We start from the raw sequence: 23,215 nt of genomic DNA on the forward strand, positions 1-23,215 counted from the left end.
AATGTTACATCCAATTTTACTCCTTCGTTGCCATGACAACATACCACTATAAATCTTGCAATACCATTAAATGATTTATACAACTATACAGCTCAAATAATACACAAGTTTTAACAGAATAATTAATGTAAGTCTTTCATAAAATGATAAGCTTCACATTTCTGCCTTCAAACCCTCCACAAATTGGCCAAATTCACTTCCATTATAAGTGCCTCAATGTGACAATGCTGTTTTGTTTAAAGTTCTTTTTAGTATTTTGTGTTTTGATAATCAATATTATGCCACAAATGCTGTCAATTGAGTTTAACTTGTATTGAACCCGGAATATTCCTTTAATTCCTCTGTGCCCCTCTGAAAGATTATGTCTGTGTCAAACCTGTCATAATACACATACTCCCATATTTGGTACAGATGTTGGTTAAAGGGCCTATTATTGATTTATTAATAAGATTGCTCTGGCATATACAAATCATGCCAACAGGACAAGTGAACATGTAAGCCGTCACAATTGTGACCAGTGGAAAAACACAGAACCTCACTTTTGAATAGGGTTAGGCTGATTGACTGCATTTAAAATTTTGGTTCATCATTTCCTTTCCCCCCACAATTGCATATTAGTACAAAAAAATGACATGTTGTCTTATTCTTTCCAATTTCCTGTTGGGCCAGATACGTGTGACCAAGATTAAAGCACATACTAACTTAATAAATATATAATATTAGAAAAGGCATGATTGTTTCATTGGGCTATACAAGATATTAAATACATACATGTCTTCATTTAGCTGGGAATATTTTGGGATTAAATGGGTTAAGATTCTGGATGGAAACTACATATAGGACAATATTATCACTGGGGTGAGAAGCTTTTTACTATTAAATTCATAATGTCTGTTCTCCACACGGTCAGAGAGACAATGGGCTAGTCATGCTTTTGGAATACACAGTACTGCGGAAAAGATTTAGGCACTTGTGAAGAATGTTGCATAGTGAGGATATCTTCAAAAATAATGACATAAATAGTTTTCATTTACCACTTAATGTCATACAAAGTCCAGTAAACATAAAAAAGCTAAATCAATATTCAGTGTGACCACCTTTACCTTCAAAACAGCCCCAATTTTCTTAGATAAACCAGGACACAGATTTTCTTGGTTGTTGGCAGATGGGATGTTCCAAGCTTCTTGGAGTATTCGCCACAGTTCTTCTATCTATTTAGGCTGTCTCAACTGCTTCTGTCTCTACATGTAATGTTAGACTGACTCTATGTTCAGTGAGGGGCTTTGTGGGGGCCATGACATCTGTTGCAGGGCTCCCTGTTCTTCTATTCTAATCTTTTCTATTTGCAAAAGTAAAAGTGTTGCAAAGTTGTTGACCGGGGATGGATTGGCGCCGCCGCCTCGTGCCACCCACCGCAAGATGCCGCCCTGGCCATCTGTCTATGTCGCCCATGCCTAAATCCGCACCTGATTAAAGGTATTCTGTAATGGTTTTCAGACTGGACTTACTTCTAAAGCCTTTAGCTCATTAGTGCTTGATGAAATAAAGGCAGGCACTGGAAAATAATTCTCTCTCTCTCTCTCTCTCTCTCTCTCTCTCTCTCTCTCTCTCTCTCTCTCTCTCTCTCTCTCTCTCTCTCTCTCTCTCTCTCTCTCTCTCTCTCTCTCTCACACACGCACACGCACACCACCACCACCACCACCACCAACAAACATTTGCAAGACCTCGTTTGCTTTCAAGTTTATCTGGGCAACCAGTGCTCGCCAGGAATCTGCAAATGAGCCATCCGCACTTCCCGAGGGAGTTACCTACGTCTTGCCGGCCAACCTGCCTGAACAAATTGCTTACTCTACTTCTTCAGCGTCATCAGGCATCAGTCATATCTATTTATTTATGTATTTATATAATTGTTTATCTATACGGCCCTCATAAATGCCGAGTATTTGGAGGCAGGCTGGAGAGCAGTGAGATGGATGGATGTGTGAACTGTGTGCAGTTGTGCAGTGAGCTGTGGATTACTGTAGTAGATTCAAACGTTTGAGGACTCTAGAACACGATTCACTCACTGTTTTAATTCGACATGACAACTTTTGATTTTTCCGACGTGGAGGCATTTTTGGATTGCCATCCGGAGCTTTTTGAGGAATATCTCATCAGAAAGGGGAAATGTGACACATTGGGCAGGTGGCTGAAAGAGCACCAACCGTCCAAAAGCTCTACGGTGGACGAGAAACGCGGTGTCGCCAGGGATCCCTTCTGGCCCACGAATCCCGACGGACTGAAGCGCAGATCGTCCCACATGGAGCTCCGCAGGAACTTTGCGCGGTCCAAAGCGATGACGGCGCACCGGACCTACGACGAGCACGTCAGTCTCGCGGATCACGAGTCCCAGTCGAGCATGAGACGGCGCGCGCTTCTGCGGAAAGCCAGCTCGTTACCGCCGACCACCGCGCACATCCTCAGCGCCCTGCTCGAGTCCAGGGTTAACGTGCCTCAATATGCCTCCAGCGCCATCGACTACAAATACCGACTCAAAGAGTCCAACGAGAGGGAGTTCTTCCTCGAGCTGGTTAAGGACATTTCTAACGAACTTGACATGACAAACCTCAGTTACAAGATTCTGATCAATGTTTGCATTATGGTGAACGCAGACAGGTGTTCGCTGTTCCTCGTGGAGGGACCTTCACATAAGAGGACGCTCGTGTCCAAGTTTTTTGACGTGCACTCGGGTACTACGGTGCGACCCTCTTCGAGCACCCTGGACTCAAACGAGGTGCAGGTTCCGTGGGGGAAGGGTATAATTGGCTATGTAGCCGAACACGGAGAAACCGTCAACATCCCGAATGCATACGAGGTATAATGTACCACAATTCGCAAATTCTCTTATTGCAACAGACACGTCCCCTTATCGTTAGTGTATGGTTCCCATTTGGAAATGTTTAAGGGGAACCAACTCCTAACGTTATAGAAACGTTCTTTTTTTATTTATTTTTTAATAACTATAAACTAACGTTTCCTGAACGTTGTGGGAACCAAAAATTGTGAGTTGGGATTTCCAATGAATAAGCATAAAAAGACAAGGACATAAAGATACCTCTTTATTAATTTATTGCTATTTTCAAACATATTATATTATTACCGTAGAAATCATGAGAATACTGTAACAATAAAGATAGGAACATTTGCTTTGAGATTAGCTGCCTTCTAAAAATGCTGCCATGTTACAGGTAGATACAGCAAGTTGATGCCAAGTCACATGACCTCAGTATTTGCAGGGAGTGGACCCCCATTTAATATTTCTTCACAAATATGTGACTAGCTCACTCATTGCTCCTCTCTCAAGCCTCTCAAATGTTTGCATCACCCAGGACATAAAACCCTTATTAGGGATAAGAATGTTAAATAAATCTATAGTAAACCCCTAAAAAGCTCAACTGCATCCAGTTGATTTGCATAGGTGTTATTACTTTGGTAATCTTAAAACTTAAATGTGCCTTCTGCAGTTTTATTTCTGATCAAACAACCCAGTGATAGTGTAGATTAGGATTGAGTATGGAGTTTCAGCAGTAAATAGCCTTGTAACCAGGGTCTGATTATTTTGATTATGTCAAAAGCTTAGAGAAACTAACATTTCCCATCTCGATTATATCTCTACCCATTGCCTCTTCTTCAAGTGTGGGCTACCAGCCAGTCATCCATACACATCATTATATCCTAGCCACAGGCAAACATTCTCCAGTCTCTGCACAGTACACTGTGGTCATAGGAGAAAATCCATTAAAGCAATGAATGTAGACACTTTCCAGGGTAGTCAATTTGAATTTCAAGTTCCTTATTTTATGTTTAAGGTTAGTGACTGATTAAAAGAATTTTGTCCCCATACCCATATAACCAGTCCCTTAGTAGGCGACAGTGGTGTGCCCTCAGCCCCTTCAAACCCTTCAGAGAAGAGGTGACATACACTGGTGGCCAAAAGTTTTGAACAATGTACAGATTTTGCTGTTTTGGAAGGAAATTGGTATATTAATTCACCAAAGTAGCATTCAACTGATTAAAAGTCAGGACATTACTGATGTGAAAAAACAGCACCATCACTATTTGAAAGAAGTCAAATCTAGGCCCCATTTCCATCAGCCTTCACTCCAACACCTTATCCTGTAATCATGCTAAATTGCTAATTTGGTACTAGAAAATCACTTGCCATTATATCAAACACAGTTGAAAGTTATTTGGTTTGTTAAATGAAGCTTAACATTGTCTTTGTGTTTGTTTTTGAGTTACCACAGTATGCAATAGACTGGCATGTCTTAAGGTCAATATTAGGTCAAAAATGGCAAAACTGAAACAGCTTTCTCTAGAAACTCATCAGTCAATCATTGTTTTGAGGAGTGAATGCTATATAATGCTTGAAATTGATTTCATACAAAGGTGTACACTACAGTCTTCAAAGACAAAAGACAACTGGCTCTAACAAGGACATAAAGAGATGTGGAAGGTTCAGATGTACAACTAAACAAGAGGAGAAGTACATCAGAGTCTCTAGTTTGAGAAAGACGCCTCACGTGTCCTCAGCTGACAGCTTCATTGAATTCTACCCGCTCAACACCAGTTTCACTTACAACAGTAAAGAGAAGAATCAGGGGTGCAGCCTTATGGGAAGAATTGCAAAGAAAAAGCCACTTTTGAGACAGAAAATTAAAAAGAAGAGGTTAGAATGAGCAAAGAAACACAGACATTGGACATCAGATAATTGGAAAAGAGTGTTATGGATCTTAACCCCATTGAGCTTTTGTGGGACCAGCTAGACTGTAAGGTGAGTGAGAAGTCCCGACAAGACAGTCACATCTATGGGCTACAGGAAGTGTGGGGTGAAATGTCACCTGAGTATCTGGACAAACTGACAGCTTGAATGCCAAAGATCTGCAAAGCTGTCATTGCTGCACGTGAAGGAGATCTCTTTGAAGTAGTTTTTTTTTCAAATTGTATTAGTACATTTTCACATTATTAATGTCCTGACTATACATTGTGATCAGTTGAATGCCACTTTGGTGAATAAAACGGCAAATTTCTTTCCATAAGAGAAAAATCTGTACATTAATCCAAACTTTTGGCCGCCAGTGTAAATGGAGATAAAAAATAATAATTTAAATTATGAAACATATTTTCACCTGTTTTTTTTTTTCTTTTACATGTATACGCATTCAATAAATAAATCCATTAAAATGCATTAATATACAACTTCCAAAAAATTTATTCAAATCATTGAATATGAAAAGTGTAGGCGGGAAGATTGATCTAAAATAAAAAAAATCACTTTTGTGAAGGAACTTCAATAGATTATTCAAAATCCTCGAAGCCTTTCCCTTATGATGGGTTTACTGAAGGAACCACTGACAGACTTTACAGTTCTTGCCGGAGTCAAATTAAGTTTCTCAGAGAACTGAAAGAGTGCCTGGAGGATATCCAGATGGTTCCGCAAGTGTTGCGTCTGAAGAACCCCAAAATGTTTACTCGAGTCTCTTTTCATTTTCACAATTCAATTACAAAGGTGCAGAAAAGTTCCACGTTGTGAAAATTGAACCTTTTAACCCCATCAAAAACTGACTCTAGTTAACTATTTTCTGTAACATTAAAATCATTGATAAAATGTCTTTCTTGCCTCTTGTGTATTGTGTAGGACCATCGGTTCAGTGATGAAATTGACAAGTTGACTGGCTATAAGACGCAGTCCATTCTGTGCATGGCCATCCGCAACAGTGATGGTGAAGTCATTGGTGTAGTCCAGGCCATCAACAAGAACTCCAGTGGAACTCCCTTTACTGAGGATGATGAGAAGGTAAGCTCTGTTCTTCTTTCCTACTGGCTAAAAGCTGATATTACGCTGTAAAGGATCTGCTACATCTACTGGATTTATAGCCTGTTGCATTCTCCAGATGCCTGTGACCAAAGTTTTGATGGTTATAAAACTGTAGAGTTATGAAGATAAATGCTGTAGTTTTTACTTTATGTATGAAGTAAATGAGTAACATCTTTGAATAGCTGATACAATTCTAACGAATCTCTGAATTAATTTGAAGGATTATTCTTATGGTTTTACTCTCAGAATCATTGAAGTGCAAGCACAACTCTACTGGAGCCTTGAGGTCATTGCGTGCATGTACTGAACTTATGATTGTTTAATTCAAAGCTGCTGTAGATCTGATTCTTTCTTGCTCTTATCTTCTTTAAGATTTTCTGTTTCATAGTTTAAGAGGATTCACAGAAGGGAAATAAACACACATTTGATGCAGTTGGTGTCTAGATACCTGACATACCAAAAGACACATTGGATTCTGATTTTGGGTCATGCAGTTTTGGGAAAAATCTGAAACTTATTTGAATGTTTTCACAAAGAAAGACATGCAGTTATTGCCACAAAACAGAAGTACGAGTTGTGGAAATAAAATCTGAATCCTTTTCATTAAAAATAAGAAGTATTTTCACCTGTCAAACAATCAAGTCAAATGGAAAAATATGTGTTGGCTATGTAAATCTATGTAAATCTAACAATTTCCTCTTCTTTCCTATGTTCTGTCCTCTTCTTCAATCAATCAAACTTTTTTAAAATTCTAATTACAATCTTTCATCTTCTTTTTATCACAAAATGGGTCAAGAAGATAATAAATAATGTTTTATTTTTATTTTTATTTATGAGTTTTTTCCCTTTAACGGACTGAGCAATTAGTAAGCCGAAAGTCAGAAAGTAAAAGAATATAATCAGGACATGACGCAGGCCAGATTCAAACCTCCATCACCATGAGCACAGCAGTGCCTGCCTACTGTGCTACAGCTCTGACATGGCTCATGTTTTAAAGAGTAATTTCAGAAAATGTCCAGCAGGTGTCAGGATCATATTTGCATCAGTACACTCACACCCTGACATGCCTAAGATTAAATTTAATGCTGTGGTTATGTAGCCTACTTTAAACTTCTCACACAAATAATTGAGAACTTGCCTTCTCAAATTTGTGGCATATCCAATTAACCAAAAAGCAGAGACGATGACCATGGTAGTAACTGTACATAAAAGCAACTATGTAAATGCAGCCAGTCACAATTTTGTTTAATTTTACTGTTTAAAGTAGAATACCACTGCTTCAGAATATCTCTTTAAAAATATTAATTAATAGTGAAGAATTTCTCTTTAGAATTATTTGGACCAAGTGGCAGCAGACACTGATACACAGACTACTGCGCTGTTTAAAAATGCCCTATTAATACATTAATGTAAAGGAATAGAACTGGTTAATGATGGGAAGTCCAATTCTTTTCTTCAAACCGTTTTTTTCAGACAGTTCGTATCAATTAACCAGTTAAAAAAAAACAATTCACCAGTTCATTTAGGTCATCACGTTATGATGTCACTATATATAATGCTAATATGCTGGCGTCATAGAATACACGCATAAACACATTCCATAAATCTGTATGTAAGTGCATATTGCTGATTATTACATTTTATTTAATTAAGCTATAATATTAAGGGTGTTTATTGCCATCAGTGTTTCATTCAGTGATCTTACACAGATCCTACATTAAAGTATTGCACCTAAAGCACCCAATAATGACACTGATATACAAACGCGTATGTTCTACACATGTCTAAAGCATATAAAGTGATTCAACTAGTCTTAATCAACTCACCTTTTTTACAGAAACCATGATCCAGATCATCACAACTTAAGATATAATCTGCATGCACAATACTTGATAGTAAAATTCGTTTACATCTCTCAACTGAAATGTTTCGCCCCCTCATTCAAGTCCTGGGTTTACACATTCTCATCAGCTGCTTACTGATGAGCAGTTCTCAGAATTATGTCAGAAAGAGGCGATTCACAGTTCAATTAACTGGTGACTCACAAACTGCTGTGATTGACTCAATTTAGCCTACTGTTGACACAAGAGCTGCTGCGAACGACTCAATGTACTGTTGACTTGAGAGCTGCTGTCCCTGGATCAGTGTACTGTTGACTTGAGAACTGGTCCGAACGATTCAATGGACTGTTGACTTGAGAGCTGCTGTCTCTGGATCAGTGTACTGTTTACTTGAGAACTGGTCTGAACGACTCAGTGTACTGTTGACTCGGGGGCTTGGTATCTCAGCAAGTAAAAACGCTGACTACCACACCTGGAGTCACAAGTTCGAATCCAGAGCATGCTGAGTGACTGCAGTCAGGCTTCTTAAGCAACCAATTGGTCCGGTTGCAAGGGTGGGTAGAGTCACGTCGAGAGCTGCTGTCCCGGGATCAGAGTACTGTTGACTCAAGAGCTGCTGTCCCAGGATCAGAGTACTGTTGACTCAAGAGCTGTTGACTGGATCATCTTCATATGTTGATAAAACAGTAATACAATCAATATAAACATATTTCCAGTATTTGTTATTTGAAATACTTTCTGTTGTTCAGCAAAATACACCAGAAACAGACATTTCGCCCCTTAATCACGCACATGCTCAATGTCAGCAGCTCATCGGTCCTCAGTATGCTGAACACCTCCGAAATAGGCGATTCTCAGTTCAGTGTATTGTTGACTCGAGAACTGTTATGAATGACTCATTGTACTGTTGACTCGAGAATTGTTGAAACCCGAGCGTTCAGTCCAATTTGTGAACTAGATGGAGCGGTTCTTTCAAAGAAGAGTTGGCAAAGGCCAACCAATTCTAGGATCACATTACTCCCAGTTATTGGCTAATTTCGATTCGGAGTGTCAGGCACATCTGAGAGACTTGTGGATCAGTGTTGACTTGAGACACGAACAGTTTCATACTATTCAGTCCGATTTGGTGAACTGGTTCAACTCGTTCACTAAAAAGAATGATTCGTTCACAAACTGGACATCACAAAACTGATACAATGCCTCTAATTCTTCTGGTAATGTTATTTTTCCTCTCAATATCTCACCATCATGCACCACTCTGACTCAAGCTTTCAAAGTATCACTCCTCTCTCCACAGGTGCTCCAAATGTATCTACCATTCTGCGGAATATCGATCTCCAACGCCAAACTCTTCTTAGAATCCCGCAAGGAGTATGATAGGAGCAGGGTGAGTCAAGACCTGCTGGAATATTGCAGAATGAAGCTCAGCTTTTCTGATGGATTAGAAATTTGCCTCTAGACTTCTAACATCTAGATGTCTCAGACACTGTTGCATGATTTTTCAAGTTTGTTTACAATCCTCAGGTCCTCAGGTTTAAAATATTGAATAAACCTTTCCAATAAAAGCTTGAGAGTGTTTGAAGGCCCGTGTTAAAAATTAAACAAAAATAAATTTCAAGTTGTTGTTGTTGTCCCTTGAGGCCCTGCTAGAAGTGGTGAATGATCTGTTTGAGGAGCAGACGGACCTGGAGAAGATTGTGAGAAAGATCATGCAGCGCGCACTGACATTACTCCAGTGTGAGCGTTGCTCTGTGCTTCTGCTGGAAGACATCCACTCACCTGTGAGATCGCAAACTTTTCATTCCTCATTCTCTCTTTTCTGTAATGATTTTCATCCATCCTTCTTATCTGAAAAAGAGAAACATGTTTTTTTCTGTTCCACCTTTTTCAAGAAACTGTGAATCTTATTCTCTCTTTGGTCTTTTTTTTTCTACACTGAATCCCTACACTCAATTTGAAAAATCTCTAACCCTAAGTTATAAAATTCCTGTCCTGCATGAAAACAGCCTAATAGCAACTATCCAGAACACTCTAGCAAAAACATAGCAATGTCCTAAAAGCTATAGCACTTTAGAAACTGCATACTAATGCCCTGGCAATCGCTCACAACACCCTAGCACTGTGACAGCGAGATTTACATAGGCATTTCTCTTACTATTCTGTTCTTTTGGATGTTTGTCAGGTGGTGAAGTTCTCCCAGACGTTTGAGCTGATGTCTCCACTGTGCAACATTGATCATGACATTAGGTGAGAACTGCTCAACGTACTAGTGAAATCACAGCTTATATTAAAATGCATGAAATTAAAAGACTACTAAAGACCTTTAAAGGGGCAGTTTGCCCAAAAATGTAAATTCTGTTATCATTTACTCAACGTCATTTTGTTCCAAACTTGTATGACTTCATATTTTAATTATTATTTAGTATTATTCTGTGGAACGCAACGGGAGAATCTTGTTTCCACACACTGAAATTGAATGGAGACTGAGACATTCTACCTAACATCGCCTTTTGTGTTCCACGTGTAACTGGTCCTACTTGACACTCTCCGAGCAGGAGTCGAACCAGCATCAGCCGGCATGGGAGGCGGGCGTGCTAACGAGGAAGCTAAATGCTACAGCCTCTAGCGTCAGTCAATAGTGTGCCTCTTGAGGCCAGGGGAGTGAGGTTTATGCTTACCGCACAGCTATCACGTACAAGCTGGCTCCCATTACACACGGAAGAAAGAATGTCTTAATGGTGTGAAATGACATGATGACAGAATTTATTCCATAATAATATGACAAAATAGTTATAATTGTGTTTTGTGATCTGCTAGGTCAATTAATGTACACCATGCTCAGTGTGTGTGTGTGTGTGTGTGTGTGTGTGTGTGTGTGTGTGTGTGTGGTGTGTGTGTTTCACAAAGTCAGCATGGAGAAGGTGTCATGCTCAGACTGGCTGATCAATAACAGTATTGCTGAGTTGGTTGCATCTACTGGGCTTCCCGTTAACATTAGTGACGTCTGTCAGGATCCCCGCTTTGATGCTGAAGTGAGCAGAACCCACACACACTCAGATAAAAATACATAGTTGCCTTGCATGCACAAATTTGAAACCAACCCTTAAAGGTGTACTCCTGTAACTTTTTGTTTATGTTAAACTGTCCTAAATGGCAGTGGTCTTGGACTCTTACTGAAACCTAGACGTTATTATTGGTTATCATAGGTTATATTATAGTGAAATACAGTATTATATGTATGTGGCAGCGGGGGCGTGGTCAAGTGCCCGTCTGGGAGAGAAAGCGGTAAGGGCGCTTGCACCTGAGCTAAATTATGTCTAACACCTGTCTCTAATTTCAGTGAGCATAAAGTTGGCCACAGAACCTCCAGTTAGAGAGAAGGGAAACACGCGCCAGTCTAGTGTTGGCATGATATGAGAGAGTCAGAGATCTGTTGTTGTGCTGGAAAACTATTGTGTTGTTGAAGCTCTAAAGTGCCGGAGATTATTTTGAAGAGTGCGTCTGCAACACTACGTGCTGAGATGTTGCTCAGAGCCACTGCTTCCGGGTATCGCATAATCCACTAGGACTAATACGAAGCGATAACCGCGTGTTTCCCTTCTCTCTAACTGGAGGTTCTGTGGCCAACTTTATGCTCACTGAAATTAGAGACAGGTGTTAGACATAATTTAGCTCAGGTGCAAGCGCCCTTACCGCTTTCTCTCCCAGACGGGCACATGACCACGCCCCCGCTGCCACAATGTAGTTATAAAAAGATATCTCTATAGACAAAGGAATTAGTGTTCAGATGGCAGGGTTGGGGAGTAATGGAATACATGTAACAGGATTACGTATATAAATACAAAATATAAGTAACTGTATTCCACTACAGTTTACAATTTAAATCATTGGTCATTAGAATACAGTTAAAAAATAATTTTGATTATTGAAGAGTTTTATTTGCATTTTATTGTCATTTGTTTCATTTAATATTTAGTCCTTTCAGATGGAAAACATTTATACTTATAAATGATGCGATCCAAAGTGCATTTGAACAGCAGTGAAACACTTTCTTATGAAGTTTGAAGTAAGTTTGGAGCAGAAGAAATAGAAATATACCTTGTATAAATTGTCAGTTTTACACTAAGCTAAAATGCTATTTCTAGCCATTTTACATGCACATGTTCCCAGACACAATCATATTTTTTTATCAAGAAAATTCATGTTGGATCATAATTTCTTTTTTTCTAGTAAGACCTTTGATATTTGGGCAAAAATCTTACTCTTGATAATCATTTTTGTATTGTTTTCCTGTAAAATATCTAAAAATCCTTGATTTTGACCAAAAAAAAAATCTATTTGATTGATCTTGTTTTAGAAACAACACCGTCCGCATAGGATATTTATGTTTTTCAGAGAATGTATTTTTAACATGTGTATTTTATCTTACTGTAGTGAGAAGTAGTAATCCAAAGTATTTAGAATACATTACTGACCTTGAGAAATCTAACAGAAGAAGTTACAAATTACATTTTACAGCATGTATTCTGTAATCTGTAGTGGAATAACCTCCCAACCCTTTTTTTAATGTGAGAAATATTACTGAGTTTGAGCTAGTTCAAACTCTCACATATAGTGTATGCAAACAAAGTGTTTCCATTTCAGGCAGACCAAGCTTCTGGTTTTCATATCAGATCAGTTTTATGTGTCCCCATCTGGAATCGGACACATCAGATTATTGGTAAGTTTCCATCAATATTTTTTTTTAATTGCTGACAAAACCCACCAAAAAACAACTATTAAAACAACTTCTTTCTTTTACAAGGCGTTGCCCAGATACTGAATCGTTTGGACAGGAAGACGTTTAATGATGCAGATCAGAGGCTATTTGAGGTGTGACTTAGATCAGAGAGTTATTCTCATATTTGACGTTGGAATGAAATGAACCAATAAATATTTTATAAGTGAATTAGAGCCTTACTTCACTGTAATATGCTGCTGCCAGTCATATTTTTCATAAATCATTTGCATGTGTCATTTTAATTTCCGTTGTTCCTTACAGGCATTTGTTATTTTCTGTGGTCTCGGCATTAACAACACAATGATGTATAACCAGGTGAAGAAAACTTGGGCCAAGCAGTCTGTGGCTCTAGATGTGAGTCATATACCTTATTGGTTATTGATTCTATTGTTTTTAAGAGCTCATTACCTGACGCCTCAATTGTTTTGCCTGTATATTAATCTGTAAAACCAGAACAGTGAATTTAGTGTGCATGCTTGTTGTGGTTATGTGAGTAACGGAAGAGACATTGTGTGCACAACCTATTTTTGTTTATGTGTCTTTCCCCAGATGTTGTCCTATCATGCTACATGCTCTAAGGCAGAAGTCGATCGGCTTAAGGTAAGTCAAACTAGAGATAAATTATGGAAATTTAGTCCACACGCTTTAGATGCAACAGAGTTGGAAATATATTCATGTTTTTAATTAATTGTTTATTCATTGAACATAAATGTATAATATGTAAAAAGAACTCAACTTTTTATTTTAATTATCGTTTCTCTGGTAAAGATTAAGATAGCTAGACAGACAGACAGACAGACAGACAGACATGTGATGAAAACTTTAAATTAAAATCATACATTAGAGATAGATTTTCACAAGACATCTCAGCCCATTTCCCAGACATTTATAGTTTGTGGGTCCCAGACTTGAGAGAGTTGAAGTACTAGACCCTGCTTATATAATCATTTAATTCATTATTTATGCATTGAACATAAATGTATAATATGTAAAAAGAACTCAACTATTTATTTGAATTATTGTTTATCTTGTAAGGATTAAAATGACAGACAGACAGTAGATAATGATCACAGAATGTTTAAAACCTTTTCTCCAGAGAGAAGTGATGAAAACTTTAAATGAAACTCATACATTAGAGAGATAGATGGTCAGAAAATGTCTCATCCCTCTACAATTCCCAGAAATGTAAAATTTGTGGGTCCCAGACTTGAGAAAGTTGAAGAATTAATAATTGAAATGCTAGAGGGTAATATATTCTCAGTGTATAAGGCCCTGCTCTGGTATTTAATTGCCTTGAAACTGGAGGTACTGAGATTGTCCCCTTTCCTCCATCAGGCTGCTAAGATTCCCCTAAGCAGTGAGCTCGGGATCGATGAGTTCCACTTTAACGACTTTTCTCTGGACAACGACGCCATGATCACTGCCTCACTGCGGATGTTTTTGGAGCTTGGTGTCGTGCAGAAATTCAAAATTGATTATGAGGTGAGGCAATCACCAGAAGCGAGGGGTAAATGGCAATCTTCCTGACTGCACAAGTGAAATGCTGCTCACATATGAATTCGTGGTGGAGAGAGTGCTGTGTTTTATAGATTTGTTAGATATTGTGCTGCACGCTGGTTTCTGGAACAGTGTGGGGTCTGAAGACTGCAGTACAGACTGGGATGGAGCCCCGGTACATAAATATACAAAGATTTAAATGCTTTAAAACTATTAAAATATTTAAACAAAAGCATTTTGTGCCTTTTATAATAGCAAATAGGGTGTAAAATATTTTTTTTTTTACAAATTAAAAAAATCAACGTATCATATTATTGGTAATTATAGAGCCAACTTCATCTGGAGTTTGACAACAACATGATAGACAGTATAGCATCTCTTTTATATCACTATAGTGTATGCCAATATAAATTTGATTGTAAAAATGGCTATTTCAAAAATATCAAATACAGTGAACACCAATAGATTGATTAATTAGTTTAGCAGGCATTTGATTGGATTAAATCCGAATGTGATATATATTGTGGTGGATTCTCCACTGTGGGTAATAGATGACTACAGCATTTACTTATTTTTCTGTTCAGGTGCTGTGCCGCTGGCTGCTTACTGTGAGGAAGAACTATCGTACTGTAGCCTATCACAACTGGAGGCATGCCTTCAATGTCTCACAGTGCATGTTTGTTATGATCACTGTGAGTCATTACACACTGAGGATGATCAAAGTGTCTCTCTGTACTTATGATATGTGATCTGAGTGCCAAATGAACACCGTATCAATTACTTCTTTAATGTGTTATTGATTTTCTTATGTAAAGGCTGAAAACTTACACAGTTTGAATAAGTAATGATCTCTCAAGCAATAATATACTCACTGAATTGCATGATTTGCGTGACGGGGTTGACGACAGTTGTACTGTATGTTTCTCTGTTGTGGTCAAGACTGCTGGGTTCCAGGAGGTGCTGACAGACACAGAGACTCTTGCTCTTATGGTTGGGTGCCTCTGCCATGATCTGGACCATCGTGGCACTAATAATGCATTTCAGGCCAAGTGAGTCAAGAGTCCTCTCTGTAAATTACAACAGTGGTTCTTAACTGGTCTCACTTCATGATCCAGATTTTACGTTGGACTAGTGGTGACTCAATAAAGAACCAAAATAGTTTGTTTTGCAAAAGTAAATATACATGGGATAGTTCACCCAAAAATGGTTCTCATCATTTACTCACTCTCATGCCATCCCAGATGTGTATGACTTTCTTTCTTCTGCTGAATGTAAACATCCATACAATGCAAGTGAATGGTGACCAAATATTTGAAGCCCCAAAAAGGCAGCATAAAAGTAATCCATATGACTCCATTGGTTTAATCTATGTCTTCAGAAGTGATATGATGAGTATGGGTGAGAAACAGATCAACATTTAAGTCCTTTCACCAGCCCTCCTATGGATGTTCACAGGAGGACTGGGTTCTTCTTCTGTTTTGTTATATATCACCACCTACTGGCAGGGAGGAGAAAAAAAGCGAGAAAGTAAACTAAAAGAATAAATAAATGATATGTAACAAGTTCGTAAGTGGAGAAAGGAGGAAGCGGGAGATGGCGAATACAACTTAAAGGCAATTTTTATTTTTCCAGCTCAAAAGCTTCCAACACACACAATTGATGCACTAACACACACACACACACACACACACACAAGTACAGGCTCAGCTCTCTCTCGCTTCACTGGCATCTGGCTCGTTCTTAAATCTGTCTCCAACTCTCACTGCAATGACAAACAGCTGTTAGAGGCAATCATTGCTATGTCATGATCCTTACCATTCTCATCTTCTTATCTCACTCTCCATTCACTTGGTGCTCAAGCATGCCCCCACCACCACATCATATTTGCACAACAGCACAGTAGGTGATATGCATGAAGAATCTGAATCGGCAAAAAACAAAGAAGAATTATCGTGAACTTTCATTGGTGGGCTTTGAAAGTATGTTCATAATAAAAAAAGACATAAACATTGATCTGTTTCTGTCCCACACCTATCATGTCGCTTCTGTAGACATGGATGTAGCCATATGGATTACGTTTATGTTGCCCCTATGTGGATTTTGGAGCTTTAAAGTTTTGGCACACATTCACTTGCATTGTATGGACCTACAGTGCTGAAATATTCTTCTAAAAATCTTCATTTGTGTTCAGCAGAAGAAAGAAAGTCATACACATCTGGGATGTCATGAGTGTGAGTAAATAATAAGAGAATTTTCATTCTTGGGTGAACTATCCCTTTTTTAATATTTAATAATTTGACCATGAGCCTCATAGGTCCAACATTGCAACCCCATGTAAACAGACATGATACCAATTTTAGGTTGCGACCCATCAGTTAGCAACCACTGAATTATAATATTCAGTGGCCTCTCAGACAAGCTCATGTGTTGGTAATGCAACATAATATGCTGGTTGTAGATTTTCTCTGTTTCCTCGCAGGTCTGGGTCAGCACTAGCATTACTGTACGGTACATCCGCTACACTTGAACATCATCATTTCAACCATGCTGTCATGATCCTGCAGAGTGAGGTGAGCTTGCCTGTCAGAGTCTTGTTTAAATTACATCTGAACTAGCACATCTGCTTTGTTACTTCTCAAGTAATCAGTGAGCAAAAAAGGACACAGCATGTAACAGTACAAATGTCTGATATTTTAATTAAAATACATAAAAATTGTGGCTTTTTATTTAATTTAAGAGAAATACAACATCAGATTATCTTAGGAGGTATTCCCAAAGGCTTTAGAATAAATTACTATTAAAGGTACACTTTAACATTTCTATTGTGACTATTTTGTTTCTTCGAGTTTTGCGCTGCTCTAAAATATTTCTTCAACTTTATATTGCTTATTGTACAGAACATGAATAGTGTGGAACTACAAACCAATGTAAAATATCAGTCTGTCCATTTAGGGTGTCTTTGGAGATTTCTTAGAATAATTGCTTAAATCGATTAATTCTAAAGACTGGTAGCTGACATACAAATGGAAATCCACTTAGCAATCTCTATAAATTGATTTAAAGAAAAAAAAGGGTATCCAGTAATCATGAACGACTGGAAACGTCATGAAAGGTCATGAAAATTAATTGATCAAAAAGTGTGGACTTCATCTCATGTGAGTGTTCTTTATGTTAAACAACCTAGTCTCATAAAATGAACGTTACTATTACTACATTTTTGCAAACTGACTTTTACATATCTAATTCTACATTTCACTGCAGTTTTCTGGTGAAATTAACTCTAGAGGTTCTATAACAACTGTGTGTTTTATTCACTTTCACACAAATGCCGATTTCAATGGCTGAATATAAGTTAACACTTATTTTTTGCACTATTAATCACACACTTCTATCTTATGATATTGAAAAACATTTACTATAACACATCATTTGAAAAAGATATGTACTTTTTAAACATTATTTTAACAGACTCACCTACATTAACATACTTATTCCAATGTTTTTAGCGTTCGCGGTAGCTCATCTGATCACCTGAAGTACGTGTTGCGACCTGTCAAGCATGCAAACTGACACGTGAGACAAGACATGTAATAGAAGTGACATGAGATGAGGTTAAAGTTTTAGGTTAAGGAGGTATGTTTTACTCATTAAAACCTCCATCTAATATTCACCTTAATAACCTTATCGGATTACTCTCACTTTTGGCACCCCCCGCTGGGCATTTCACTGGGAAACTGCAGCCAAACGTGTTACAAGGCGTGTAATTTCATCTTACAACAATTTTTGCCATTTTCACGTACTGTAATGTTCAAGAGACCTTGCTGGTTTTAAAATATGTTTTCAAAAGGACTATTAATTTCTTTGGGAGTAAAACCTTTTTGAAATGTAAAGAAAATACTTTGAAATCACACAAATTAACTTCTAAAATACTATAGAGGTGCTGAATTGTATTTTCATGAAGATTATACAGTCCAAGCTCCATATATTACTTAATTTTTTTTCAGAGTTAATTAAAAATACATTAGAATAATTCAAAGCAAGACATTTTATGAATGTGATGACAGTGGTTTGAAGATAAGCACAAAGAATGTTGCCAAGCAATGGTTTAATATTATGGCTCTCACACACCTCTCTTGTAATGGATTTGCAGAAAATACCCATTTTACCTCAGTCCACATTTACATGTCTCTATGGATGAAAAGAATGCAAATGGCTGTCAGCATTTGATTAAGTGGCTGCTTTAGCTCTGAGCTGTTTAATCACGACCAACCTCTGTATTGATTTCCTGTGGACGTCCATTGAGCTTTTTTAACCAACACCAATTAACTGTGCTAAGGAGATTCCCCCCTTAGGTAAGCTGCAGTGAAGCAAAGAGAGAAAGAAATTGCTTTCTCTAACAGAGGCTCAACATGCTTGGAGAACTGTGTGACATACGCTTCTAAGTGAAACTCAGGGGTGTGCAGTGATTCCTGGATTTGTGATTGGCTTTATTTTAGCTGGAAAGACAGGGCTTTGTATATTGCAATTGAATTCTGAATGACAGATGTGCTTCCTCCAAATTTACCTTAGACCTTACGATATTAAAAAAAAGTGGGGTCCAAAAGTCTGAGACCTTGTTGAAAATCTGGACTTTTTTGTTTTTTGTTTAAATATGGTAATAAACAAAATGTTTTGGGATTTTGAAACTTTTAAAATAAAGAAACCCTATGATGTAAAATGGAGAAGAAATATTTACAATTCTGCTTTATTTAGAGGCCACTAATCAATTATAACTGAATTTGTGACGTTAACTCCTTTGTATAAAAGGAGTGCTTCTGAAGCACCCAATATGCTCTTTGGAGCATCCTAAAATCATGCTGGATAATATGGATCATCAGGTTTTGCACAAACTTGTGGAGTTCATGCCAGCTCAATTGTATGCTAAAGTAGAAGAAATGGGGACATAAGCACTGATACTAAGAATACTCTCTTTAAGACTAGGAAATACTGATACTGTACTTTCTAATGAAAATAAATTACATTTTATTAAAAAAGAAAAACAAAGGCTCATAATCTAATTTTTTTCAACAGGGTCACAACATTTTTGCCAATCTGTGCTCTAAGGAGTATAGCAACATGATGCAGCTTTTGAAACAGGCCATTCTGTCCACAGATCTCACCTTGTACTTCAAGTAAGTGCTGATGTCACAAGCCATATTTATTTAAATAGTCTTAAATGACGCCACAAGCTCAGAAGCGGTAGCTGTGCTCAGGAAATAAATACACTTGCTGGCTAACAAACATATTTCCACCTGGTGCATGTCATTCATATTTTGGCCACAGAGAGGCGCCCTTTGAACAGAGGCAGAATAGGTGATATGATAACAAATTAGTGACTTTTGCTCAGATCCTGAACAAAGATACCTTCTCATAGATACCTTAAAAAAAACATGAAATAAAATGAACTTGAAGGCAGTGAAAGAACTCTAAAATGTTCAGGTTTCACTGGTTTCACTGGCTTCAAGCTCTTCATTCTTGTTGCATCTTTATTTTTGGTGGGACATCAAAGGAGAAGAGCCAAGTTCTTTGAGTGTGTTCTCTCTGGACAGTTCAGCTGGAGTAATGAAGAACAGAGAGACATGTTTAGGTGAGCATATTTATGTAGATCGAAAAAGAGTAAAATTGAAAAATGCCAGAAACTCCTGTAATTAGTCTGTGTTACCAATATACTAAATATTACCAATATAATATACCAGATCTATGCTGATGACTGCGTGTGACTTGGGTGCAGTAACTCGACCATGGGAGATTTCAAAACAGGTTAGTCACAGTAAATCTGTCTACATCAAATCATAATGTTATAATGTTGCATCAAATCATAATGTTATAATGTTACATCTCTCTGTTTCTAATTCAAGGTGGCTCAACTGGTGACAAGTGAATTCTTTGAACAGGGTGACAGGGAGCGATCAGAGCTGAAATTGACACCAGCAGTAAGTACTCTCTTACTCTTGTACGTTGTACCACTATACTTGATATGAAAGGTGCTTTTGGAGTTTTTAAAAGTAACTTAGTTTAAACAAATCTTGAAAACAATCTCAAGATTAAAATAATAATAATAATAATAATAATAATAATAATAATGATTCCCTCCTGTCTCCTTTAGGCCATTTTTGACCGTAACCGTAAAGATGAGCTTCCTGTACTGCAGTTGGAATGGATAGATGGGATTTGTAAGCCATTGTATGAGGTAAGCCAGTGAAATGAAGTAGTAAATAAACACAATTTCAGCTAATAAACGTTTCAATGATGATTATAAATATATTTTATAGGCTCTGGTGAAGTTGAATAGGAAGCTTCAACCAATGGTAGATGGTATAGATGCCAACCGAAAGAAGTGGGAGGAGCTCTGTCTGTCCTATCAGCAAACACGGAGGGCTTCTGAGTGTAATTTCTCCAGTTTGGAGATAGGAGAGAGTGATGAATGTTCTCAGAGTGCAGACACCCACGAGCCATAGGCAAGTCCGAGTGAAGCAACCAATCAGAACACAGACACCACCCACAGTGTGGAGCCAAATCAGAACCCAGTAGCCAATTAAAAATGAAGAGGTGTGATGTGGCGATTAAGGAAGGGTGCATAGAGTAACAGGGACATTGGCAAAATTTGTACGTTTGTACAAACAAACAAAATATATCTCACATTGTTACCCAATGTTTTCACGTGGGATACTTTGTGATTGCCAATAACATTTCTTTTGAAATTAAATCAGTTGTTTACAGCACAATTTCAAAACGCTTTCAGGCAGCATATTGCTAGTTTCTATTTTAAAAAAAATAATACAATAAAATTCAAAGGACACATATTATTACACTTAGATATAGTTCCCTTTGTCTCTGAGACAATGAAAGGGCATTTCTGAAAAAAGAAAGAAAAAAAATTCAGGTGCACAAACATTTCAATGTCAGACTTGTGTTTAAAATGCTCAGATCTTGATAGTGTTCAACACACGTGTCCTGTGTCCTGCAATATTGCACAATCCTGGAATTTCACTTTTACAAAGCCTGGTACTACCTGGTAAATATTAAACACAATCATTTTAGTAAGGTGCAGAACTGATCTAATTCCTATTCTTGAGATGCTGTAGTAAATTATGCTAACTGAGCATCGGTTTGATGAATGTATAAATTAATATCACTGTGATCTTTTGCTGTTGTTTCTTTAGACTTGCATGTAACCACTGTTACAACACTGCTACAACACCACCATTACAACTGCTGATTACTTTGTAATTTCATATTAAACATATCGAAATGGTAGCACTGAACAAAGATGATTTAAAACAACCACAACACATTTCACATGATTGCAAATCAAGCGTTACATGATAAAACAAAGAAAGATTTGAAATCCAGAATTGTTGTAATCTGGTCCTCTGTTTATGAGGGATATAATGAAAAATGGAATAAAAGAGGACCGATGATCAAACAGTAGAATCAGTATTATTCATGTTCACAATTGTCCTTGATAGCTATATTTCACAAGGCTTTGCAAATGACTTGAGATGAACCAAAAACTACTATCTGTGACAATGCTGAATACTTGGTTGCATGCAAAACAGAAATCTGTTGGTGGCATGTGAGTTTCAATGTTTATTTTTGTTACATGTAAAAAAACAAAACTGTATGTGAAATACAACTGTTTTTGATTGCTGCAATAAAATGCATGCTGCATCATTTCGACAAGAGCAGCTTTAAATGGGAGTTACGCTCTCAGGTTGTGTAGTAGTCTTACCGCTAAGGTGTATCAGTGTGCACACAGTCAGATAATGTGCTTTATCAGTTGAGTCTGTCTGCCTTGTTCAAAAGAAATGTAATTATTTTTGCATTCAATTCGGTTCGACATTTCAAAAAGAATCCATTTTTATTAAAGAAGGTCAGAAAATAGCTTTTATATTTTATTAGCTAAAATAAAATGTTCATATCATACTTGGTGCCTCAACATGTCTGTTCTAGAGCAATTTCATCATGTTATTTATATGGATCTTATACCAATCGAATGCCAAATGAATGACTGGAAATTATTGTCTGTGAGAATTACACAATTCTTTTTTTCCAGGCTGATTGCAGGTTATTATGCTCAGGCTGTTTTGTAAATAAAGAACACTGTGATGCAGTTGAGTGTGATACTGGCTTTGAATCACTAAACAGAGCAATGACTTGTGTCTGCTGCACCACGTCTGTCTGACACCACCAAAAGCACATTGGTAAATAAAGTCAAATATACAGCTGGGTCCACAAGTCTGACATAACATTAAAAATGTGGGATTCTAAATTCCATTTAAACCTGTAAAAAACAATTTTTTAGGATTTGTAATTAAATTTAAATGAAAAATAGCATTACAGTTTTCCAATTTAATGCAGTATTTTGATTAAAATGATAAAATACCACTAGCATTTCCTCTTGTGGTATCAGACCCAGCGTGTATTTTACAAGATAATCAGTTTGTGGGTGAATTAGATGTGTGATGTACAGTATTTCACAAAGACACAATAAACCTGAATTTTCCCTCAATAAAATATTCCTTCACTAGCTTCTGCTCACAGTGAGATAAAGACTAAAATAATCTTTACGCTTTATTTAAATCTCTCATCTGTCAGATTCTGTGGTCATATAATTAATCAGCAAATTATGTACAAATGACTGATCTTAGCTCATTCTCTAGCATATATGAGCTTTGCAGAACAGACATGCTGTAATTTTAACAAGCCAGGAACACAAGCTAAACATAGCATGTTTGAAGTTGTCTTTTAATGAGGTTAGGAGGTGACTCTGCAGAGAGAGAGAGAGAGAGACAGAGGTTTGTGCCGGACAAGCCGACTGATATAAAGCAGCATGGCCGACTGCAGCCAGCTCTCCTCTCTGTAATCTATTATTCAACAGAGACTCAGCTGCTTTTCTGAGGCTTTAAAAGCAAGAGAGAATGGGAACGAGAGGCAGAATAACTTCAGTTCTGTGTTTCAGCTCACTCTTTATATGTCTTAACTGTAGATTCAGAATCAATTATTATATTTACCAACAAACAAACCCCATATTGTTCTCTGACATTTTATTTTAATAAACTGAAGCTTCATACTGTGTTTAAAAAAAGTATTTAACAATAATAAAAAGCTGAAAGATGCTATGTATTTGCATTTGTTTATAATTCAACATTGTAAAAGGTTGTAGGAGCTCCATGTGTTGCTATGACAGCTGGGGTAATT

At 37.5% G+C, this 23,215-nt stretch overlaps 1 protein-coding gene across 1 annotated transcript; it reads left to right on the forward strand.

The window, feature by feature from the left end:
* Positions 1 to 1,868: 1,868 nt before the first annotated feature.
* Positions 1,869 to 22,025, forward strand: pde11al (phosphodiesterase 11a, like). Its single transcript, XM_052147230.1, has 20 exons — positions 1,869 to 2,854; positions 5,678 to 5,836; positions 8,996 to 9,085; positions 9,339 to 9,479; positions 9,881 to 9,945; positions 10,610 to 10,730; positions 12,343 to 12,418; positions 12,503 to 12,570; positions 12,740 to 12,832; positions 13,028 to 13,078; positions 13,814 to 13,960; positions 14,560 to 14,667; positions 14,915 to 15,024; positions 16,455 to 16,545; positions 19,046 to 19,146; positions 19,524 to 19,601; positions 19,711 to 19,774; positions 19,873 to 19,947; positions 20,121 to 20,204; positions 20,287 to 22,025. The coding sequence occupies exons 1-20, from the start codon at positions 2,081 to 2,083 to the stop codon at positions 20,470 to 20,472; spliced, it is 2,682 nt and encodes an 893-aa protein (XP_052003190.1). The 5' UTR covers positions 1,869 to 2,080; the 3' UTR covers positions 20,473 to 22,025.
* Positions 22,026 to 23,215: the final 1,190 nt, after the last annotated feature.

Source organism: Xyrauchen texanus, chromosome 17 (genome assembly GCF_025860055.1).
Source record: "Xyrauchen texanus isolate HMW12.3.18 chromosome 17, RBS_HiC_50CHRs, whole genome shotgun sequence".
In the NCBI taxonomy this organism is placed as follows: domain Eukaryota; kingdom Metazoa; phylum Chordata; class Actinopteri; order Cypriniformes; family Catostomidae; genus Xyrauchen; species Xyrauchen texanus.